Source organism: Notamacropus eugenii, chromosome 5, assembly GCF_028372415.1.
Source record: "Notamacropus eugenii isolate mMacEug1 chromosome 5, mMacEug1.pri_v2, whole genome shotgun sequence".
Classification (NCBI taxonomy): domain Eukaryota; kingdom Metazoa; phylum Chordata; class Mammalia; order Diprotodontia; family Macropodidae; genus Notamacropus; species Notamacropus eugenii.
The window spans coordinates 6,276,200-6,297,693 of NC_092876.1; the positions used below are offsets into that span (position 1 = coordinate 6,276,200).

Genomic DNA, 21,494 nt, shown 5'->3' on the forward strand with positions numbered 1-21,494 from the left:
TGTCCTGGGCCCGCTTCTCTTTCCTCTACCTTCTTGGTGATCTCATCAGCTCCTGTCCCACATCTATGCAGCTGATTCACAGGCCTCTGAGTCCAGCCCTCATCTCTCTCCTGAGCTCCCATCCTGCTTCACTAATGGGCTCTTAGAATGTTCAACAGGACCTCCTGTGGGTTCTCAAACAGGGCCATTGCCTTCCTGCTCCCCAAACCTCCTTCTTCCAAACATCTCATTACCACTGGGGGTCCCACCACCTTTCCAGGAAAGCTCACCACCCACACGCACAAGGCAGCCAGGAGGTGCAGGGCCTGGTGTTAGACATGGGGTCGGAAGGACTTGAGGCAGGGAGATCTCCAGGGGGCTTCTGCAGGGGACTTGGGGTGGCCAGGAGAGAAATGGATGGATAGCAGGGGACTAATGTGACAGCTGGAGAACGCTTTACCATGCTTTCACTGAGTTTTCTGGGAGGGCCCCAGCCTAAGTACAGGCTGCTTCAGTGACTCAGTTCCCTTTCCTTCACCCAAACCAACACCCCTAGGGAGGTGAGGTCTGATTAAGGAAACCTGCATCACCAAGAGCAGAAAAGAGGAATGTTGTGTGGAGCGGTTTGGGTAAAGTTGGTTCAATCACAGAAGGACTAAAACAACCAAGTGTTCTGTTAGCATCTGACAGGATGACCAATAGTTTAATAGAGAATTAGGAAAGAAAAAGCTATTTAACAGCGATGATGACAGCCATGATGGCACCCAATGGCCACAATACATCTAATGGATTTTCATTCATCCGTTCTGCAACCAAAGATGTCAACATGAACCTCATGGGAGTGAGAAACGCTGCCGCAGATGGGACCAGGAGGTGAGGCTGAAGGGACGTCAGACACCAGCGAAGGTGAAGAGAGGCAGCACAGGAGCAGGTAAAGGGCACTGGAGGCGGGAAGACCCGGGTTCAGATCCTTCCATGTACTCAGACTCAGTGGCCTGAGGTCCTCCCAGCTCTCCATGCAGGGTCTTGTGATCGACAACCCTATGAACTCCAAGGTGAAGGTTTACAAAAGGGCACACCATCAATGGAGAGTGCCCTAGACCCTTTGGGATCAGAGCCCTGCTTACTATCCAGGTGACCTTGGACCACTTACTGATCGCAGGATTAGGGCTTAGGGCTGCAAGGCACTCCAGAGGCTATCTATCCCAACTCCTTCATTTTACAGTTGAGGAAACTGAGGTACAATGATGAATCCAGGATTGCCCAGCAAGCTGGGGTTTGAATTCAGGTCCTCTGACTGTAATCCATTGTACCCTGACGCCTCTCTGGGCCTTGGTTTCCTCATCTGTAAAATGATGGAGGGGCGGAGCCAAGATGGCGGAGTAGAAAGACGCACATACACATAGCTCTGAACCCACAACCCACAGAACGGCTAGAGGGGACCAACTCACGGTGAATTCTGCACCCAGAGGCCATGGAATATTGGAGCGAGGGAGATTTCTGTTCCGGAGAGACTTGCAAACCTCTCGCGGGGGGTCCTTCGCACTGCGGACTGGGCGCCGGGACTGGGAGCAGAGGGCAGCCCTGCAGTGGCCACGACACTGTGAGGAAAAGATCCGAGCCGGCTACGGGGACGGGATCTCCAGCGGCCATGCGGGTCCCTTCACCCACAGAGGGACCTGCAAACCTCTTGCAAAAGGTCCGTCGCGCTGCAGACGCGGAGCCCAGCCCAGACCTGCAGCAGCTGCGGCTCCGAGAGGTACAGATCCAAGCAGGCTTCAGGGACGGGATCTCCAGCAGCGGCACAAGCCCCTCCACCCACAGGTGACGGGGGTCAGTGAGAGAGTCTCTTTGGGGGGTCGAGAGGGGAGTGGGGTGCCCCCATAACTCGGGCCCCGCCCCGGGAGGTAGAGGCTGGGAGGTGGCTGCAGACAGGGGCTCCCCAAGCGGGCGGGAGCCTGGATCCATTGTTGAAGGTCTGTGCATAAACCCCCTGAGGGAACTGAGCCTGAGAGGCGGCCCTGCCCCAACCTGACCACCTGAACTTAATTCTCACACTGAATAGCAGCCCTGCCCCCGCCAAAAGCCCTAAGGCTGGGAAGCAGCATTTGAATCTCAGTCCCCAAACGCTGGCTGGGAGGACCAGGAGGTGAGGTGGGTGTGAGGAGAAATATTCAGAGGTCAAGTCACTGGCTGGGAAGAATGCCCAGAAAAGGGAAAAGAAATAAAACTATTGAAGGCTACTTTCTTGGAGAACAGACATTTCCTCCCTTCCTTTCTGATGAGGAAGAACAATGCTTACCATCAGGCAAAGACACAGAAATCAAGGATTCTGTGTCCCAGCCCACCCAATGGGCTCAGGCCATGGAAGAGCTCAAAAAGAATTTTGAAAATCAAGTTAGAGAGGTGGAGGAAAAACTGGGAAGAGAAATGAGACGGATGAAAGAGAAGCATGAAAAGCAGATCAGCTCCCTGCTAAAGGAGAACCAAAAAAATGTTGAAGAAATTAACACCTTGAAAACTAGCCTAACTCAACTGGCAAAAGAGGTTCAAAAAGCCAATGAGGAGAAGAATGATTTCAAAAGCAGAATCAGCCAAATGGAAAAGGAGATTCAAAAGCTCACTGAAGAAAATAGTTCTTTCAAAACTAGAATGGCACAGATGGGACGCTAAGGACTTTGTGAGAAAGACAGATATCACAGAACATAGCGAGAAGATTGGAAAAATGGAAGATAATGTGAAATATCTTATTGGAAAAACAACTGACCTGGAAAATAGATTCAGGAGAGACAATGTAAAAATTCTGGGACTACCTGAAAACCATGATCAAAAGAAGAGCCTAGACATCATCTTCCATGAAATAATCAAGGAAAACTGCCCTGAGATTCTAGAACCAGAGGGCAAAATAAATATTCAAGGAATCCACAGAACACCGCTTGAAAGAGATCCAAAAAGAGAAACTCCTAGGAACATTGTGGCCAAATTCCAGAATTCCCAGGTGAAAGAGAAAATATTGCAAGCAGCTAGAAAGAAACAATTCAAGTATTGTGGAAATACAATCAGGATAACACAAGATCTAGCAGCCTCTACATTAAGGGATCGAAGGGAATGGAATAGGATATTCCAGAAGTCAAAGGAACTAGGACTAAAACCAAGAATCACCTACCCAGCAAAACTGAGTATAATACTTCAGGAGAAAAAATGGTCTTTCAATGAAATAGAGGATTTTCAAATTTTCTTGATGAAAAGACCAGAGCTGAAAAGAAAATTTGACTTTCAAACACAAGAATGAAGAGAACCATGAAAAGGTGAACAGCAAAGAGAAGTCATAAGGGACTTACTAAAGTTGAACTGTTTACATTCCTACATGGAAAGACGGTATTTGTAACTCTTGAAACTTTTCAGTATCTGGGTACTGGGTGGGAGTACACACACACACATGCACATACGCACACATACATAGAGACAGAGTGCACAGAGTGAATTGAAGAGGATGGGATCATATCTCAAAAAAAAAAAATGAAATCAAGCAGTGAGAGAGAAATATTGGGAGGAGAAAGGGAGAAGTTGAATGGGGCAAATTATCTCTCATAAAAGAGGCAAGTAAAAGACTTATTAGTGGAGGGATAAAGAGGGGAGGCGAGAGAAAAACATGAGGTCTACTCTCATCACATTCCACTAAAGGAAAGAATAAAATGCACACTCATTTTGATAGGAAAACCTATCTCACAATACAGGAGAGTGGGGGACAAGGGCACAAGCAGGGTGGGGGGGAGGATAGAGGGGAGGGCATGGGGAGGAGAATGCAATCCGAGGTCAACACTCATGGGGAGGGAAAGGATCATAAGAGAATAGAAGTAATGGGGGACAGGATAGGATGGAGGGAAATATAGTTAGTCCTATACAACACAACTAGTATGGAAATCATTTGCAAAACTACACAGATTTGGCCTATATTGAATTGCTTGTCTTCCAAAGGGAAGGGGTGGAGAGGGAGGGAGCTAAAGAAGGTGGAACTCAAAGTGTTAGGATCAACTGTAATGTTCTTACCTCTAGGAAATACGAAATACAGGTTAAGGGGTAAAGAAAGCTATCTGGCCCTACAGGACAAAAGAGAAGACGGAGACAAGGGCAGAGAGGGAGGATAGAAGAGAGAGCAGATCGGTCACAGGGGCAATTAGAATGCTTGGGTTTGGGGGGGGGAGGGGATAAAAGGGGAGAAAATTTGTAACCCAAAATTTTGTGAAAATAAATGTAAAAAGTTAAATAAAAAAAAAAAATGATGGAATGACCTCCAAGGTCCTTTGCAGGTCTAGATATATGATCATGGGATTCTAGGCACAAACACACAAAGAAACTGAATATCTAAAATTATTGTCCAAAATAAGACTCTCAGGGGTGTCATCTATGCAACCAAATAACAAATGACCAAGCTTCAGAAAAGAAAAGCCACATTTCTCTGGCTGAGCTGCCTAGGTTAGAAAAGAGATGAGGCCAAGGCAGTGGAGGAGGTGGAGGTGGTCCAGCTACGCAGGAAGGCATTAGAAAAGAGAGAGCTGAGAGCAGTTCAGAGATGGACACACACGAACACAACCACCTCCCCAGCACTCAAAGGTTCGCAAGGAACTTCACACACACTGCCTTGTGAAGAACAGCTGAAATGACACAATGAGCTGAACTGAGGGACCTAAACTCCTTCAGAGAATTTAAGGCTGAATCCCAGCTTAGCTCTTCACAACCTACACGATTTTAGGAAGGTCACTTAACTTCAACTCTATGGGATTCCTTTGCCCGGCTGGTGAAATGAGGTGTGTGAGTGCGAGTGCGAGTGCGAGTGCGAGTGTGTGTGTGTGTGTGTGTGTGTGTGTGTGTGTGTGTGTGTGTACCAGATTAGGGGTTCTGGATCTAAGGTCTGTGGATAGAATTCAGGAAATCCATGAAGGGAAGGGGAAATCACATCTTTATAGCAACATTCCTGATTTCCTTTGTAATTCTTAATATTTTATTTTCTGCATTTAAAGATGTGATTCTGAGGAGGACTCCAGCCCTAGACTTCCCCAGACTGTCTGTCCAATGGGTCTGGGGCCCAAGAAAGGTGAAGAACCCCTGGTCTACCGATCTCCAGGGTTCCCTCTGGCTTTTCATTGTTTCATTTCAAATATAAATGAATAAATACTCTGTTCAAATTACCTAATACTCAGGGAAACAGAAATGAAAGCATGCTAATTTATTCCCCTCAACTTGGCAAAAAACAGGTCGAAGTGATAAACTTCCATTTGGGCAGTGTTGCCCGGAAGCATCTGGTATGTGGGTAGGGTGAGCTGGCCTGACCTTAGAGGGAAATCCAATAACAGACAGGAAAGATCGTGCCCTTTCCTGCAGAGAGCCCCTCTAGCCAAAGGAGACAATTAAAATGAAACAAAGTCCGATCACCTACAAGGTTTTGTGGCTGCTTTGCTGGTAACAGATGAGAAAAAAAAAGACTCGAGCCCTAGAGTCAGGAAGACTCAAGGTTTTTTGCCTGTGACATATGGTGGATACTTGATCTTGGACAAGGCCCAGAACCTCTCACTGACAGTCAACTAATCACTGGAGAGAGTTTCCTTCCTGCAAGTATCTTGCCCAGATTAAAAGCACAGACCAAAATCAGAGCAAGTCTAAACAGGACTCCAGCTTAACTAAGTGCTCTGGTCAGGATGGTTTTATCTTTAAGAGATCAATAACAACAACCATTAGAATCTTGGAGACTGACTGTACAGGGGTGTCTTTGGAGGAGAAGTCATTGAGAAATGGTCTATGAGAGTCCACAGTTAACCATCAGGACAGAACAAGTCTTGGAGAGTTACTGGTCATCTTGGAGGGCATCCATGGGAGGTGGGGGATGAGAGCCAAGATCTTCTTTCTTGAGGACAATTGTGAGTTAACTGTCTTGTTGAAGAGTCTAAGAGACCCTCTGAGAGAACTGAATGCTTTAACACTAACTCTGTGGAGGAGCCATCCTGTGTAGAACTACTGAGAGATTTTAACCACCATCCTAAGGGTGGTTCCGCCACAAGTTCAGGTACCACGGGGGAGTCAGCAGTTGCAAGCCAGGCAGGGGCGAGAAAATTCTAGTGGACAACAACCACGTTTTTCTCTGCTTTACAAGAGCACAGAGGTGATTCTGGCTGACCTTTCTCCGAGTCAACACACAGAGTAAATATTTATCTACGTCTTTATTGTGACTGCTAATAAATTATACAGGCAATTAACACTGGTGTTGATCTAAGCCTGTGGAATCAGGGTTTGAAGCGGAAAAAGGGAAGGAAGCTCATGGGAAAAGAGATTTCACTGGTTTTACTAGGCGGGGGCTCAGAGCTAATTATTAATTACAGGTTTCCCATTTTAGGAATTTACGACATAACACCGCAACATAGCTTGATAATCTTAGTGCCTGGTGACAGAATTAATAAGATAACAAATCAGTGACAGTTAGAAGTCTGGTGTGAGGCATTTCTCACACCCTACATCATGGTACCCTTATCTATTCCCAAGGCATTTACTACATGAGAGGTCTATATGCATTAAGGTTAGCTACAAAAACTATACTGCATAAAAAACACAAAAAAAATATGGAAAAACATTGACACTAAACTCACAGGAGCCCAAACAAAACAAATAAACGTTTATAAAGACACGCAGAAAACCAGGAAGGAAAAATGCAGAATAAATACACTGGTCCTGAAACTTCAGAATTTATGATTTCTGTGGACATTCACTCCAACAGTACAGACTGCAACCTATCTGGGCTCTCTGAACTTGCCCCCCTTGTCCTTTCCCTCTCCTAAAGTCTCCACAAATGACCCGGCCAACGTGTTGGGCACCTTCTACACCTGAGACCAATAGATCAAACTGGCTTTCAGCTCTTACCCTCATTCTCTATTTTCATGTTTTTTCCATACTGTCATTTTTCCAATAAAAAGGCAGTTTGCATTTGAAGATTTTGTTTTAGAGATCTGACAGGCTGGGAGTGGGAGGTATAACGTGTGTGTGTGTGGGGGTAGGGGATGGGTAGCAGACAGAGGTCCAGCCTTGGAGTCTGGAAGGGTCAGGTTCAAGTACTACCTCTGATACACGTTGCTAGAATGACCCAGGGCAGGTCCCTTCATCTCATTCCTCAGTGTCCCCGTGAGTTAACTCTCTAAGACACTAAGTTAAAGATGAGTAAGCTACTGATCTGGATTAGTAGAAGGCATTTCCATACTGGAAGTTCTTCATACAAAGGAAAACATAGGCTTAGATTTAAAAAAAACCGAGATTCCCTGTTTTAACTATTTATATTTCTCATGGGTATTATTACATTTATAATAATAAAATATTTAAAAACAAAAAATTAACAGAGGGGATTCAGCATGATAAGGAGCATCTGCTTGAAAATAAAAGTCAACATTATGTGTTCAGAGAAACATTAGAGGAACTCCCACTAAAAATGGCAAGAAAATAAAAATACTCACTTGTCACGACTTCCCTTCCACAAAATACTGACAATGCTGTATCAAGTCCTGCCTCGGGCACTTCCTGGCCGTGTGACCCTGGGCGAGTCACCTGACCTGCCTGACTCAGTTTCCTCAACTGTAATAACATTATTAATGATAAAAGTACAATCTAAAATAACTACGCAGACTTCACAGGGTGGGTGGGAGGATCAAATGAGGGGATATTTGTAAAGTGTTTAGCACAGTGCCTGGCACACAGTAGTCCCTCTACAGATGTTCGTTCCCTTCCCCTCCCTCACCCATCCCTCATACAGCAGATAGGCATGCGGAAAACCCAAGATGTAGAGTGGCCTCCCAGAGCCAGTTCACCAGAGCCAGTATCTGGGCTTTCATTTAACACAGGACACCTGAAGGTGAGTGATCAAACTTTAATGCAGGAATAAGATCCGAATCAAGGGGGCTCCTGCTCATGGTGCACGAGACTTTGTTTTCTTTTCCAGAGGAAACTCCCAGTGGAGAAACTCCCTCCTCTGCATGACTTCTGGTCTCAGAGAGTGGCCTGGGGGTCCTGAGAGGTCACTAAGTATCAGAGGCAGAACCTGAACCCAAATTCTTCTGACCTCAATGCTGCTTCCTCTCTGCAAACACCACCCTGCCTCTAGATGATATGTTAGGTTATAAGATTTGTTGTTGTTCAGTCTTTTTCAGATGTATCTGACTCCCTGTGACCCCATCTGGGGTTTTCTTGGAAAAGATGCTGGCGTGGTTTACCATTCCCTTCTCCAGCTCATTTTGGAGATGAGGAAACTGAGGCAAACAGGGTTAAGTACCTTGCCCAGGGTCACCTAGCTGGTTAGTGTCTGAGGCTAGATTTGAATTCAGAAGACTCATCTTCCTGACTCCAGGTCCAGTGATCTGAGCACTATGGTGCCACTTAGCAGCCCACTTGGGGTATAAGACCAACCCACAAAAACAGCCCACATTCTCATTGAGTAACAACAAATATTTTTCTAAAACAACCAAAACTCCATTTACAACTTGCCCAATCAAGCTGTAGATTTAAGGCAATACCAAAGACACACCTAGGGCTGGGAAAGTCAAGGAAACCATTTCTACCAATGGGGTGGGGAAGGGGACACGTTCTCTCCAACTAGGGGCTTGCCCAAGGTCAAAGAGCCAAGCATATATCAGAAGCAAGATATGAACCCAAGACTTCCTGGCTTCAAGGCCAGCTTTCTATCCATTGCCTCCAGAACTAGACAAAAGCATCATAGTAAAATGAACATCAAAAAACCAAGGGGCCCCCCTCCCCAATAGAGAAGTAGACAAAGGGTAAGTAAAGAACTGCAAATCATTAACAATCCTGCTCCAAATCTTGCTCATTAAACAATGCAAATCAGCCCAGTGCTGAGGTGTCTCTCACATCCAACAAAGTGAGACTGAGGACAAAAGATGAAAATCATTTATGTCTCTTTTCCTTTGGGTTTGTTACCCAATTTGTCACCTTCCTAATTTTTTCAAACTTACATTCTCTTCATCAACCCTTTCTACTTTGTCAATGTATGCTTCAGGGGATATAATTTTACCCAGGACTGCTTTAGCTGAATCCCAAAAAGTTTGGTCTGTTGTTTCATCGTGATTATTTTCTTTCACATAACTATTATTATTATACTATTATTATTGTTCTGTGACCCATTTATTAGTTGGGATTTCATTGTTAAGTCTCCACGTGGTCCTGTGTGTTTTGTTTACGACCCCTGAACTGATTATCATCTTTACTGCATCGTCGGCTACAAAGGATGTAGCTACTATTTCTGCTATTTTACATTTCTCTAAAATAAAAGTAAGGTCAGTTAAAAAAAAAAGTTTCATGGGGTGAAAGGAGATGCTGAGAAGTACATATATTCTTTAGCAGTTCTATTTAGGAAATGTCATTAACTCTTTTAGCTCTAGTTTCTCCACCAATCTGTTCAATTCTGTTTTTCCTTTTTTTATCTTTCTGCTAGACTCACCAAAACTGGAAGAAGCATATTAAAATCTCCTGTCATTACTGCTTTAACATCTATGTCTTTTTGTAAGTCAGTTCGTTTTCTTCTTATGAAGTATTTGGAACATACAAGTTTAATACTGATATTGGCTTATGGTCCACAGTTCCTTTCAGTATAATGCATTCCTTGTTAATGTCTTTTTATGTTGTGAATGGTTTTTTGTTTTGTTTTGTTTGCTCTGTCTGAAAGCTCTTACTTTTTCTTTATTTACCTGATGCATGGTAAATTTTGTTTTTATTCTGTGTAAAAAGATGAAAATAATCAGTGTAGAAAGTGCTGCAGAAAGATAGGCACACTCATGCACTACTGGTGGAGCTGAGAAATGGACCATATAGTTTGGAAAAAACGACCACTTGAAATTGTTAAGAATGTAACTAGAAAGTCCAAGCCCTTTCACTCAGAAGCACTTCTCCAAATAGACTGAGCAGGTCAAATACTGAAAGGCCAAATACACAAAAATACTCTTAGCAACATGTTTTACATTTAAAGCCATTGACTGGTGAATGGATAAACTGTGGTTCGTAAATGTCATGGAGTGTTACTTTATTATAATAACTGGAGCCTAGAGAAATTCAGAGAAGCATGGAAGGCATCCATCTGATACAACTTAAGTACTCAGAACCAAGAAAACAGTACATACAATGTCAAAGAGTAACAATGTGAATGAGTGAAAAAACACCTCCCTTCCTCTGCTGAAGAAGCTCGGGGTTACGGGTGTGGAATACTGCAAATGCAACTGAGGAGATGTACTGGTTACTTTTTGTTGAACTGCCTCCCCCTGCCACCCTTCTTTTTTATTACTTGTTATAAGAGAGAGCTGCTGAGGCGGGAAAAGAGATACGTAGGGAAATGGAGGTGATGTAAAAAAGAGATTAAATATTTTTTTTACGAGTTAAGAATGACAAATAAAACAAGGCAGCAAAATACAATGGAATAAGTGCTGTCTTTGGATGATATCACAAGGCTGTTACCCTAAAAACTATTGGGGACTGGGGAAAAAACCTAATAACAAAAAAACTAAGGCAGATCAACTGGGTAGAATACACACTCCAGATATGCAACTAACTGTCTATAAAAAAGGAGTGTTTGTTAAAACTGTAGGAAAGAAAAACTGGGGCAAGGCTTGCTTATTGAATAAGCATCCTTCGGAAATTTGGTGGTCAATTTGGTGGCAACGATACTTAGGACCTCGTGTAACATGATGCTTCCCAATGAACTCCAGCTAGCCAACACGCTAGCGTAAAAATAGCTATTAGGAAACACAAAAGGCACATGCAATAATATCTTTGTCTTGATTTGGAGGAAGCTTTCCTTTGCATTCAACCAATACAATTATGAAGAGGAGGAATGCTTGATTCCATCCATATCAAAATAACAAACTCTGTACAATAACCCTCAAAAAATCGAAGAGGAAAAAGGTTAGGGAAAACACAACTGTAACAAACATGACGTTTAACTGTATGGAAACTGTGGGCACGCCCCAGTTACAGCTCAGTAAGCGCCAACTGGGTAAGAGACCTGAATTTTGTAAAAAGGGGAAGAGAATGCATTCGCCTCCCTTTCACAACTACAGGGATGGGAGACTTCTAAACAAGGGATAGAGAACACAAAGAGTAAAACAACTTTGACTACATAAAATTCAAAAGTTTTACATATATAAAATCCATGAAGGAAAAGTTATTTGTTTGGGTTTTTTCTCTTAAATGACTGTAACATGAGAACTGAAGACATCAATAAAAACCCTTTTAAATGGCCCAGTGGTAACTCCCAGGCCATAATGGAAAAACAGTCTAAGAATATGAATAATTTAAATAGAGATCATTCATAATCACTGGAAAAAAATAATCACTAAAAACCGGAGATAGTACGAGGGTATCACCTCACAGACATCCAACTGGTTAACATAATGAAAAGCCACAAAAGTCAACAGTGACAGGGTGGTACAAAAACAGGCACACCCATCCACCTCGAGAGAAACCACAAAGTCACAATCTTTTTGGAAAGAAATGTGTCGATTCACAAAGTTAGAAAGCAATCACACTCATTGTCAAAGTAGTGCAGGCTGAAAGGACTGCCCCAAATGAAAAGGGACCTCTGTTCCAACATTTTCACAGCGCCATTATTTGGAATTACAAAAAACCTGAAAATCCCCTCCACATGCAGCAGGATGGGAGTGTGGCATGTTAGCAGAGCAATCACGCTGTGAACTCCCGGTGAGAACACTCCTTCTCCCATGGTATGTGCTCCAACACTGAGAAGTACAGTGCAATTCCTCAGGTGCTGAGGGGTTCCCGCGAGCAGCCAATGGATGTCAGAGACCACTTTTACCAGCTCCCCCAGCCACACTGCCCCTCCCATTAATATGCTGGAATACTAGGAGGTATTTTTTGAGGAATATCAAGAAATTTGGGGAGAAGTCAAGGAGTAATCACTATGACTGTAGAAAAAGCATCTTGGCTGGAGAGGCTGAATGAATTGTTACTAAGTCAATGGGCTGCTAGGGGTGCCATAGTGCCTACAGCGTTGGACTCATTTTCCTGAGTTCAAATCCCGCCTCAGATACTTTCTAGCTGGGTGACCCTGGGCCAGTCCTGTCACCCTGTTTGCCTCAGTTTCCTCACCTGTCAAATGAGCTGCAGAAGGAAATGACAAACCCCTCTAGCGTCTTTGCAAGAAAACCCCAAATGGGGACACGAAGAGTCCAACTTGACTGAACCACGACAAGCAGATGCAAGGGCGCCTGTCCCTCTGCATTCATCAGTTACCTGCCCTGGCTCCCATCCTCAGCGTGCAGTCACACTTAGTGACCTCGTGTTTTTGCCATCCCTTCCTTTCTGAACAGATCTGCATGAACAGACTCCCCCTTCCCTGCAACAAAGAATTAAAACAAGGGGGTGGGGTAGAGGCTGCAGGCCCCATTCACTGCCTGGGTACCTTGGAATCTGAATGAATGAACACACACACCCACCCAGTGCCTTTTGGCTCCCGGAGGGCAGGGGCTGCCTTTGGCCTCTTTATGCACCCCAGTACTTCACACAGTGCTGGCACACAGAAGGTGCTGACTGGCGGCTCTTTGGCCACCCCCACCCCAACAATAGTCTTGGTGCCTTTGGCGCTGAGGGCAACTCAGCCCTTCTGGACTTCTGGGCCAGCCTTCCTTCTGACAATTGACTGAGGTGAGACCAAATGCTCCAACTCCCAAAAGAAGGGAGGCCAACGGATTGTCTTAGTGGCGCTTGCCCGCATTCCCTGGAATGCTTGGATGGCCCAGCGTTCCTGGACAAGGCTCGGTGGGCTGCCAGTCCTAAGGCAAGGAGGCTGAAGGGGTTCTGTGCCACACCAAGAGAACTGAATTTAATTAGTACAGCATTCATGAGGTACCCACTGCGTGCCAGGCCTTCAATCAGGGACTCGGCAACAGAGGCCAAAAGCAGATGGTGCGGGCCGTCTCAGCTAAGCTTGGACCAATGAAACCATGGGCATTTGTCTGCCTCCCAACCTCCCCCAAAACCCCAAACCTGGGAGTATGTGGGTGCAGGAGGGGACAGGGAGTCCTCCTCTTCCTGGGGAGAGAAGAGGTTTTCATGTTCACATAAGGGTCTGATCAAACATAAGCCCAGGGTGGTGTCCATAGAGCCGGACTCAGAGGGGGTCCAATCTTGGCCGTGTGAGCCTGAACAAGTCACTTGTGCTCACAAGGGGCCCCAAGCCACTCTCTAAGGTACAGAAGAGTTACCAGTGTGTGTACTCGAATTCAGAGGGAGCCCCTATCTGGATGAAATCACAGGTCTGCACATGTGTGCACACACATATGCATACATACATGCACACATGCACTTATACACATGCAGACGTACACACATGTGCACACACACGTACACACACACGTGCACACACACACAGAGTATTGCCTGTCTCCAGGAGGCCTTGCCTGTTTCTGAAGGCCTCCAGCATCAATCACCCCAGGCCCCAAAAGAAGCAAAGCCTAGAGCCTGTCACTGGACACAGGGAGGTTTGACTCACCTGGTCCACAGCTCCCAGGAGTCTCGAAGTCATTCCTTCTTCCTCCTCCTCCTCGATCCTCCATTCTCTGGAATGGGCCAACTCTTGGGAAGGCAGGCCTGAGGAAAGAGAGACCAGTCTGCCAGCAGCCCCGCACCTCCCGCCCAGGTTTCTGAGGGCAGACCTGGATGGGTGAGAGGGGGAAATGGGGCTCAGAGATGTGATTTGACACAGGCTTGAACATGGTGGTGATGGCGCTGGACCTGATGGCCTCTGAGGGCTTCCAGCTCAGGATCCCATGACCTCCTGACTATTCCAAAGCGTGAGCCAGGCAGACCAGAAACAACACCCCAACATTCTCCCACCCCACCAATAAATGAGGAGAAACTGAGAGAGTAGCTCATTGCCTGGTGAAGTCCCAGAGTGCTGATCCAGATGGGCTCTATCCCCAGGCACCAAAGCTGAACCCCTGTCTGGGCTCTTGGGCATCAAGGCAGGGGACAGCAGGATGGGAGAAAGCAAGAGGCGCATCTACAGATGATGGGTTAGCCTGAGACCAGGGCCAGCGGTTAGCAGAGGAAGCAGCAGAAGCCACCACAGTTTTGTCACAAACAGGTCAGGACAAACTAACCACAACCTCCTCTTCAGCAGTTTACCAGGCTGGGAAATCTGGGCCTCGCGCTAAGCAGAGATAGCTGGACTTCAGCAAAGCCCCTGAAAAGTCTCTGAGACTGCTCTTGTGGATCCAAGGGAATGATGAGGGCTGGCAGATGGAGTGGGGACACAGCCGAACCCCAAAAGCCAGGGGGTACTGGTGGCCATGCCATGTTTTAATCAAACTAAACCTAGAAAATGTGCAGAAGACATAAGTAGCCCCCTCTTCTGCCTCCTGTTCCCCCCTGCCCAGGACTCCATCCCAACCCATCTCTGCCTGTCCAAATGCCAGCTCACAGGTGGGAGAGAGTCCAGAGCCCAGGGGCTCTTCATCTGAGTTCTGTCAACTAACTATATGCCAGTGTGATTGGTTTCCTTTGCAATCCTGTGCATTTTAGTTTATGCATTAAAATCAGTATTCTGAGGAGGGGTTCCTAGCTGCTCCTAACTAGTCTTGTGTCTGCAATGAGCCACTGGTGAAATCGTCATGGCCAAAATGGACCTCAGTATCTGTTCCCCGCCCCAAACTCCCCTCTCTCCCCTATTAAAGGGAAGGCATCAGAGCCCTGGGCTTGCTGCCCAGACATCTCAATTTCCCCTCACCCACGTGTCCGAGCTGTTGCCAAGCCTATTGACCTGACCTTCCGAACATGTCTCATATTCTCTCGTCACCTCTGACCTCACCATCTAACGCTTAGAATATATTGCAACAGGCTTTTTCTTGGCGGGGGGAGGGTCTCCCTGCCTCAAATTCCTCCTCACTGCATTCCATCCTCCACTATGTCCAACCACGTTGCTCCCTGACAAACAATCCAGGGCTCCCTAGCACCACAAACAAAATCCAGCTGGCCTTCTAAGCCCTTCCTGACCCAGTGCTCCCCCTGTCCAGTCTCTGACATCTTAGTCCACACCACAGCCTTCCCTCCACCTTCTACTCCAGGCATCTTCACCAACTAGGGCCCTGCCTGGCAGGCCCTCCCTCCTCACTCCCACCTCCCAGCTTCCTCAAATTGGGCACCAAGTACTTAATCAATGTTTTCTGAGCTGACTTACAGAAAACAAACAACCCCGCTTCTGCAGAAGGTTCCTGCCATTCTCCTCCCCAGACACCATGTGCATTTATCCATCTCTAGGCTACTAGATTGTAAACCCCTGGAGAGCAGGAGCTGTCCCCAGTCTGTCTTTGTATGACCTCCCTACAGGGCCTGTACAGGGACAGGTACATAGTAGGTGCCCAAGAAATGCTGGCTTCTCAGACCCCAACCGTCATCCAGTGTGTTAGCTCTGACACATACAAAATGGAAGGCTGACATGATGACTTTATCCACGGTGGGGAAAGATGGATGAGCAGAGACCCAGGTCCCTGAGGCCCAACACTGCAGACCTCCTGTCAAGTTCACAGGAGCCTCGGACTGTGACCCAAGCTGTATCTGAAGAAGGTTCCCCTCCCCAAGTCACCAGAACCCGCTACCTCCCCAGGCAGCCAACCCCACCTGTGGGAAGTCTGCCTCACACCAAGACAGGGAGTGCACCCACTGCTCTGATCAACCTGTCAGTAAAGGACAAAGGATCTGCTCTATGCCAGGCACTGTGCAGGGTCTTCAGAATGCTGGTACAGAGAATGAAGGGGATCCTATCCTGAAGGGGGGACAGGGCAGATGAGAGGCAAAGGCAGGAGCCACTGGGGGAGGCCCGAGCATCTTCCATGGGACTCACTTTCAAATATGTGAAGCCACCTAGCCCAAGTCCCTCTACAATCCTCTTTTTCCTGGATCAAACGCCCCCAATTTCCCCTAACAGATCTTCCCACCTAGGTCCATCCTGGCTGCCCCTACCACACCTATCAAAGTCCTTCCCAAACTGTGGCACCCAGACCAACTCTCCAGGTGTGAGGACTGACTGGGGCACCAGGCTGGGCTAGGGGGCGCTGTGTTCCCCATCCACTCAAGAGAGCAGTGTTTAGGATTTATTAAGCGTTCTGTCCTGCTATGCCCCCGATTCCTTCCTGGCTATCCCACGTCCTGCTGCTCCATCCTCTAATGCATATAGACACTCTCTCCACCACAGGCACCAGCCAAATGAGGCTTCCCTAAAGCTCTCCTTCCCACAGATAGTGGAAAGGAGCATTTCCAGCCCTTGGGCAGGACCACTCAGGGTCCCGAAGCATCTATGACGTGTCCGCTGTAGTCTAGGTGCTGGGTGGGTACAAGGCATATAGTCCCTGCCCTTGAGGGAAGTTTAAACTCCATGTATAAGCTGGGGATTCCCCAAATACATACAGTACAAGTGGGGGAAAGTGGGGAGCTTGGCTCGGTTCTTTGAGCACAAAGAGATGGGCAGAAATTTGCCATGGTTTTTCCCACAGGCAGCTCCACCCTGGATCTGGACCAGAGCTGCTCCCTCCCCAGAAGGAAAGGCCCTTCAGAGCAGCGACCCTCACCTTCATCTTTGTACCCCCAAGGGCCTATCACAGGGTCTGGCACACAGCAGGTGCTTAATAAATGCTTACTGAGCCAGGAGAAGTTGAAAAAGATACAGAATGGCAGTGGAGAGAGAGGACTCTTCCCCCTGCCCCGTTGTCCCCTGCCAGACCCGGACCCCAGGCTCTCACCTCTCCCCTCGAGCATTAGGAAGAAGCGGTCCATGCTGGCCTGCTCCTTGGCCAGAACCCCCAGCCAGGATGGTCCGTGGCTCCCGGATCTGCTCCCTCCCTTCCTCGGGCCTGGAGCTCTGGGCAGAGCCAGCTGTCTTCACTCCCTTCTTGCTGCAGAGCTGAGACCTGGGGGTGCCAAAGGTCTGGGGCTCAGATCACTGGCTCCCCAGCAGAGGAGGCCACCAGAGAAGGGAAGGGGATAGCTCCAGTCAGATGCCAGGGGCCCAGGGCAAACAAAGCAGCCCCGAGGAGTTTCCTCCATTCAATAAAAATCTAATGAAAACCCACTTTGTGCCCGACTCTGCAGGAAGCAAGGGGGAGGGGGTCTGGAGAAAACAGACACATCCTTCAGTGCTAAGGGAGAATGGACCCATCAGCTGGGCTCCCTGGAAGGAGTGGGGGCTGGCCAAGGCAGCCTTGGGCACCGGCAGGAGCCCCACCAACACACACACCTCCTAGGCAGCCCCATAATAACAATAGCTTATTCTTGTCTAGACTGCAGGGCTTCTTAACCTAAGGGGTGGAAGGTGGAGGTAAAGTGCAGTGAGCAGTGCAGGGCCACCTGCCCAGGACCACCTGCCCAGCAATGCCCAGCTCTTGCACTCTCAGTGTCTGTAAAATAGAACAGCTGTGATCGAGGGCCCAGGGTTCCAAGGAGGCTTAAGGGAAAGAGTACTTGGGCCTCCTGAGGGCTAGAATAATACAATCTGTACCGAGAATCCAGAAAAGAAAGAAAAAATATAGGTCAGTGGCAGAGAGAAGTGTTGAGGGCAGAGTTCAGAAGGAAGAGCTGGCGTGAGAGGGTAAGGCTAGAGGTAAGGTGGGAGAGGAGACTGCCAGTCCCCAGGGGGACAACCAGAAAAGGAATCCCAGGAAGGAAAAGGCAGGGACCCTGACAGCCCCCAACCCACCCCCTCACCCCCACCCCAACTGCAGATCTCTCAGTTCCACCCCTCCCCCCATTCCTCCCCCCTGCCCCAGCTGCAGATCTCTTAGCTCCAATTCCCCCCTTCAGTCCCCAGGTGCCTTTCTGCCGTCCCCCCCATTCATCTCCAGACAGCAGGGGCTCCCCACACCTGGGCTCCCCACCCCAGCTGCAGATCCCTCAGCTCCAGACCCCCTCCCCCCATTCCTCCCCAGACACCCGAGCTCCCCACACCTGGGCTCCCCGCCCCAGCCGCAGATCTCTCAGCTCCAGACCCTCCCCAGGACCCACCTTCCCCTCTCCCCACCCCCGCCAGATGCGCCACCCAGCGGGGGGGATCCCCTGGGGGGCGGGCGTCACTCGGGGGGTGGCCCCGCAGAGCAGGGGGCATGGCCTGGGGCTGCTCCCACGGCTCACGCACATCCAAGGCACAGCCTCCTTGCACACTCGCTCACGCTCAAGCCCGCACGGACAGACTCACCCCCCACGTGCGGTGGAGATGCCACGCACACGCGCCGCCGCACGGGCACTCAGCAGGGCAGCCCATGCACGCTCACGCACGTGCCCAAGGGCAGACAGGCAAGTGCACGTGTGCACGGCCACGCACGAGTGCGATCACGCGCATGCACACACGCATCCTGACACGCGCACACTCACGCACAACCGCGGCCACGATGCGGCGTCCTCCAGCAGCACGCCCACTCACCCGCGCCTCCGCGGCCCCGTAGCCGTACTCCAGGGGACCCACCTGCACCTGCCCCCGCCCCCACGCCCACGCGCGCTCCGGCTCCAGCTTCACCTTCCGCAGCCCCGCGGACAAAGGCCAGAACGCCCAGCCCGGAGGCGCACTGCGCCTGCGCGCCGAGGGCTCCGAACTACAACTCCCAGCATGCCCCGCCGCTCAAGTTCACGGAAGCCCCGCCCCGCCCGTGCCACCCGGACGTGGTAGCTCTGGGGCTGTGGCTGGCACCGAGGTCTCCTAGCGCGGGGAAACTGAGGCCCGGGGCTCTAGCCGCTCCCTGAGCTCGCGGTGCACGCAGACCCCCTGCTGCGAGGTCGCAGACGTTCCCGGGGTGGATCGGGCCAGAGGGCGGCGGGCTCCCTGGCCCCCCAGCCCGGCTAGTGCCCGGCCCGCGGGATCCCCTGCCAGCCCTGGCCCCCCAGCCCGGCTAGTGCCCGGCCCGCGGGATCCCCTGCCAGCCCTGGCCCCCCAGCCCGGCTAGTGCCCGGCCCGCGGGATCCCCTGCCAGCCCTGGCCCCCCAGCCCGGCTAGTGCCCGGCCCGCGGGATCCCCTGCCAGCCCTGGCCCCCCAGCCCGGCTAGTGCCCGGCCCGCGGGATCCCCTGCCAGCCCTGGCCCCCCAGCCCGGCTAGTGCCCGGCCCGCGGGATCCCCTGCCAGCCCTGGCCCCCCAGCCCGGCTAGTGCCCGGCCCGCGGGATCCCCTGCCAGCCCTGGCCCCCCAGCCCGGCTAGTGCCCGGCCCGCGGGATCCCCTGCCAGCCCTGGCCCCCCAGCCCGGCTAGTGCCCGGCCCGCGGGATCCCCTGCCAGCCCTGGCCGCTCACGGGGCGCCCGAATCTGTCTGTGAGGGGCGCTGTCCCGCCACCGCCCTGGGAAGGAGGGGCTGCTGCCAGCCCCGTGTTACAGATGAGGAAACTGAGGCTGGCAGCGGCCAAGTGACTTGGCCAGGCTTTCTCCGACGCACCCCTAGATGCCTCGGAAGCGGTGACCATTCCGGGGCTGTCCAGGATCGGAGACCCCTGAAGGGTCACAGAGGGGAGGGGTCAGGACCGGATGGTCAGGCTGCCTTAAAAGCCAGGGACCTCCTCTTGGTGGCTAGGTTTGTGCTGAAGCAGATCTCTGACCCAGGCCATCGGAGGGAGGAGCCTGGAGGCCCAGAGACCAGAGGGGGCCGGGGGGAGACCTGGCGGTAAGAAGAACCGCTCCAAGCTTACTAATCCGGGACAAAGGAAGAGTGGTGGTAACTGAGAAAGACAGGGACGCTGCCCATGATGTGGAGCAAAAGATCATGGATGAGTTCAGTCTGGGACATGGGGAGGCTGAGATGCCCACAGGGTGTAGGCAGTTGGTGATGTGGCAACCCAGGGTCAGGTTCCTAACTCTGGGAGTCATTTACACAGAAAAGAGAAACCCACTGGAGCAGATTAGGTCCCCTGGAGGGAGACTGGAGAAAGAGACCCAGACCCAAGCCCTGGGGAACGCGCCCCCCATCCCCCCCAGGTAGGGACAGTGATAGGGTGAAGTGCCAACCAAGGACATGGAGGAGGGGCAGGGAGGGGGAGAACAGGGAGAGAAACATCCAAAAAAGGGCAGTCAGGTGGGGCAGCAGAGAATCTGGACCAAGGAAAGACCTTCAGGTTGGGTGGGTAAGAGAAAACATGTAACTTTGGAAAAAGTTTCATTGCAGTGAGGTTACCAATCTGATAACAAGGGGCTGATGGGGGAGAGATGGGGAAAGGGAGGCTGCTGGGTAGGCAACTCTTTCTAGGGTTTGGGGGGGAGAGATAGAGGACTGGCACCAAGGGCATTGTAAAGTCTAGTGAAGGCTATTTAAGGAAAGGGGTATCTTGGACATGCCGGAAACTAAGGAGAGCTACTCAATATGAAGATATTGAAAAGGAGAGAAAAAGAGAGGGAGAAACAGACTCAAAGTGAAAGAGCCACAGAAAGAAAGGAAGGACAGAAGAAAGACAAACAGAAAGTACTGATGGTGGGGAGAGAGTAAAAGAGGACCATTTTAATTTGCCATTGCAGTCTGGAGATGAGAGGGGAAGGGATCACCACACTTGTAGACATGTCAAGTGTGGGCCAGGAGAACCAGCTGACTGTCAGATACGGGAGAGGAGAGCTGGTGGGGTGGGGATGGGGGGATCTCAAGGGGGTTGTTCATGGTGAATAGACTCAGTTTTACCAGTGAAGAAATAGTCCTCAGGCGAGAGAGTAGGAATCAGAAGGTATGGGAGGCTTGAGGAAAGAGAAGCTTTAGAATAGTTTCTACGGGGAGGGAGGTAAGGAATCTATTAGGGAGAAACACAAGGCTTACCTTGCTGCTTTCAGCTAGCCAAGCCTTCAAACTCTGCTTCAGAGAGCACAGCTCTGATGGGCTGGTCACCTTGTTCAAATGCAAAACATACGCTGGCCAGAAAGACTGTTTTGTGTGGACAACTCAGACAGGATAAACGTTCACACAGTGGTCAGAAGAGGCGATACAAGGACACTCTCAAGGTCTCTCTCAAGAACTTTGGATCTGACTATGCAACATGGGAGACACTGGCAGAGGACTGCTCAGCATGGTGTGCCCACACCAGAAAGGGTGCTGTGCTCTTTGAGCAAAGCAGAATTGAGACAGCACAAATGAAATGTAGAATTAACACATTTGGAGTATCCACCCCAAATGTTCACATGGACTATCTGTGCCCAATCTGTGGTAGAGTATTCTGAGCTCATATTGGTCCAATCAGTCACAGTTGGACACATTGAAACTTCACTTTATCGTGGTGATGTCATCGTGGTCCTCTTCCAGAACCAAGGACAACCAACCTTGCTGTTTTCAGGGCCTAGTCAAGATTGGGTAACTTGAATTTCTCGTGTGTAGTCAAACTCAGCTGACTGAAGCTGATCTTGTCTGAATTCCCAGAACCGTGAATTGTCTGAAGCTGACCAGACATTATCACTCCCAGCCTCTGGTTATTCCACATAAGTCCCAAACTTTCCTCTCCAGGATTCCCAAGCTTTCTC

The 21,494-nt window shown here is 49.6% G+C and overlaps 1 protein-coding gene across 5 annotated transcripts in view; it reads right to left on the minus strand.

Moving 5' to 3' along the window:
* The window catches only part of LOC140503251 (uncharacterized), a 28,800-nt gene extending 7,710 nt beyond the window's left edge, over window positions 1-21,090 (minus strand). The window contains exons 1-3 of one of the 5 annotated variants that reach the window (XM_072607046.1): window positions 20,800-21,090; window positions 16,770-16,937; window positions 13,526-13,623 (exon numbers count right to left, since the gene is read on the minus strand). In XM_072607046.1, coding sequence (XP_072463147.1) covers window positions 13,526-13,623; window positions 16,770-16,803 — 132 coding nt within the window. In that variant the 5' untranslated portion in view covers window positions 16,804-16,937; window positions 20,800-21,090. Of the gene's footprint in view, window positions 1-13,525; window positions 13,624-16,769; window positions 16,938-18,027; window positions 18,342-18,442; window positions 18,580-20,799 lie in introns of those variants that run through there. The other 4 variants (XM_072607044.1, XM_072607047.1, XM_072607045.1 and 1 more) reach the window with 4 other exon arrangements.
* Between the last annotated feature and the right edge of the window lie 404 nt (window positions 21,091-21,494).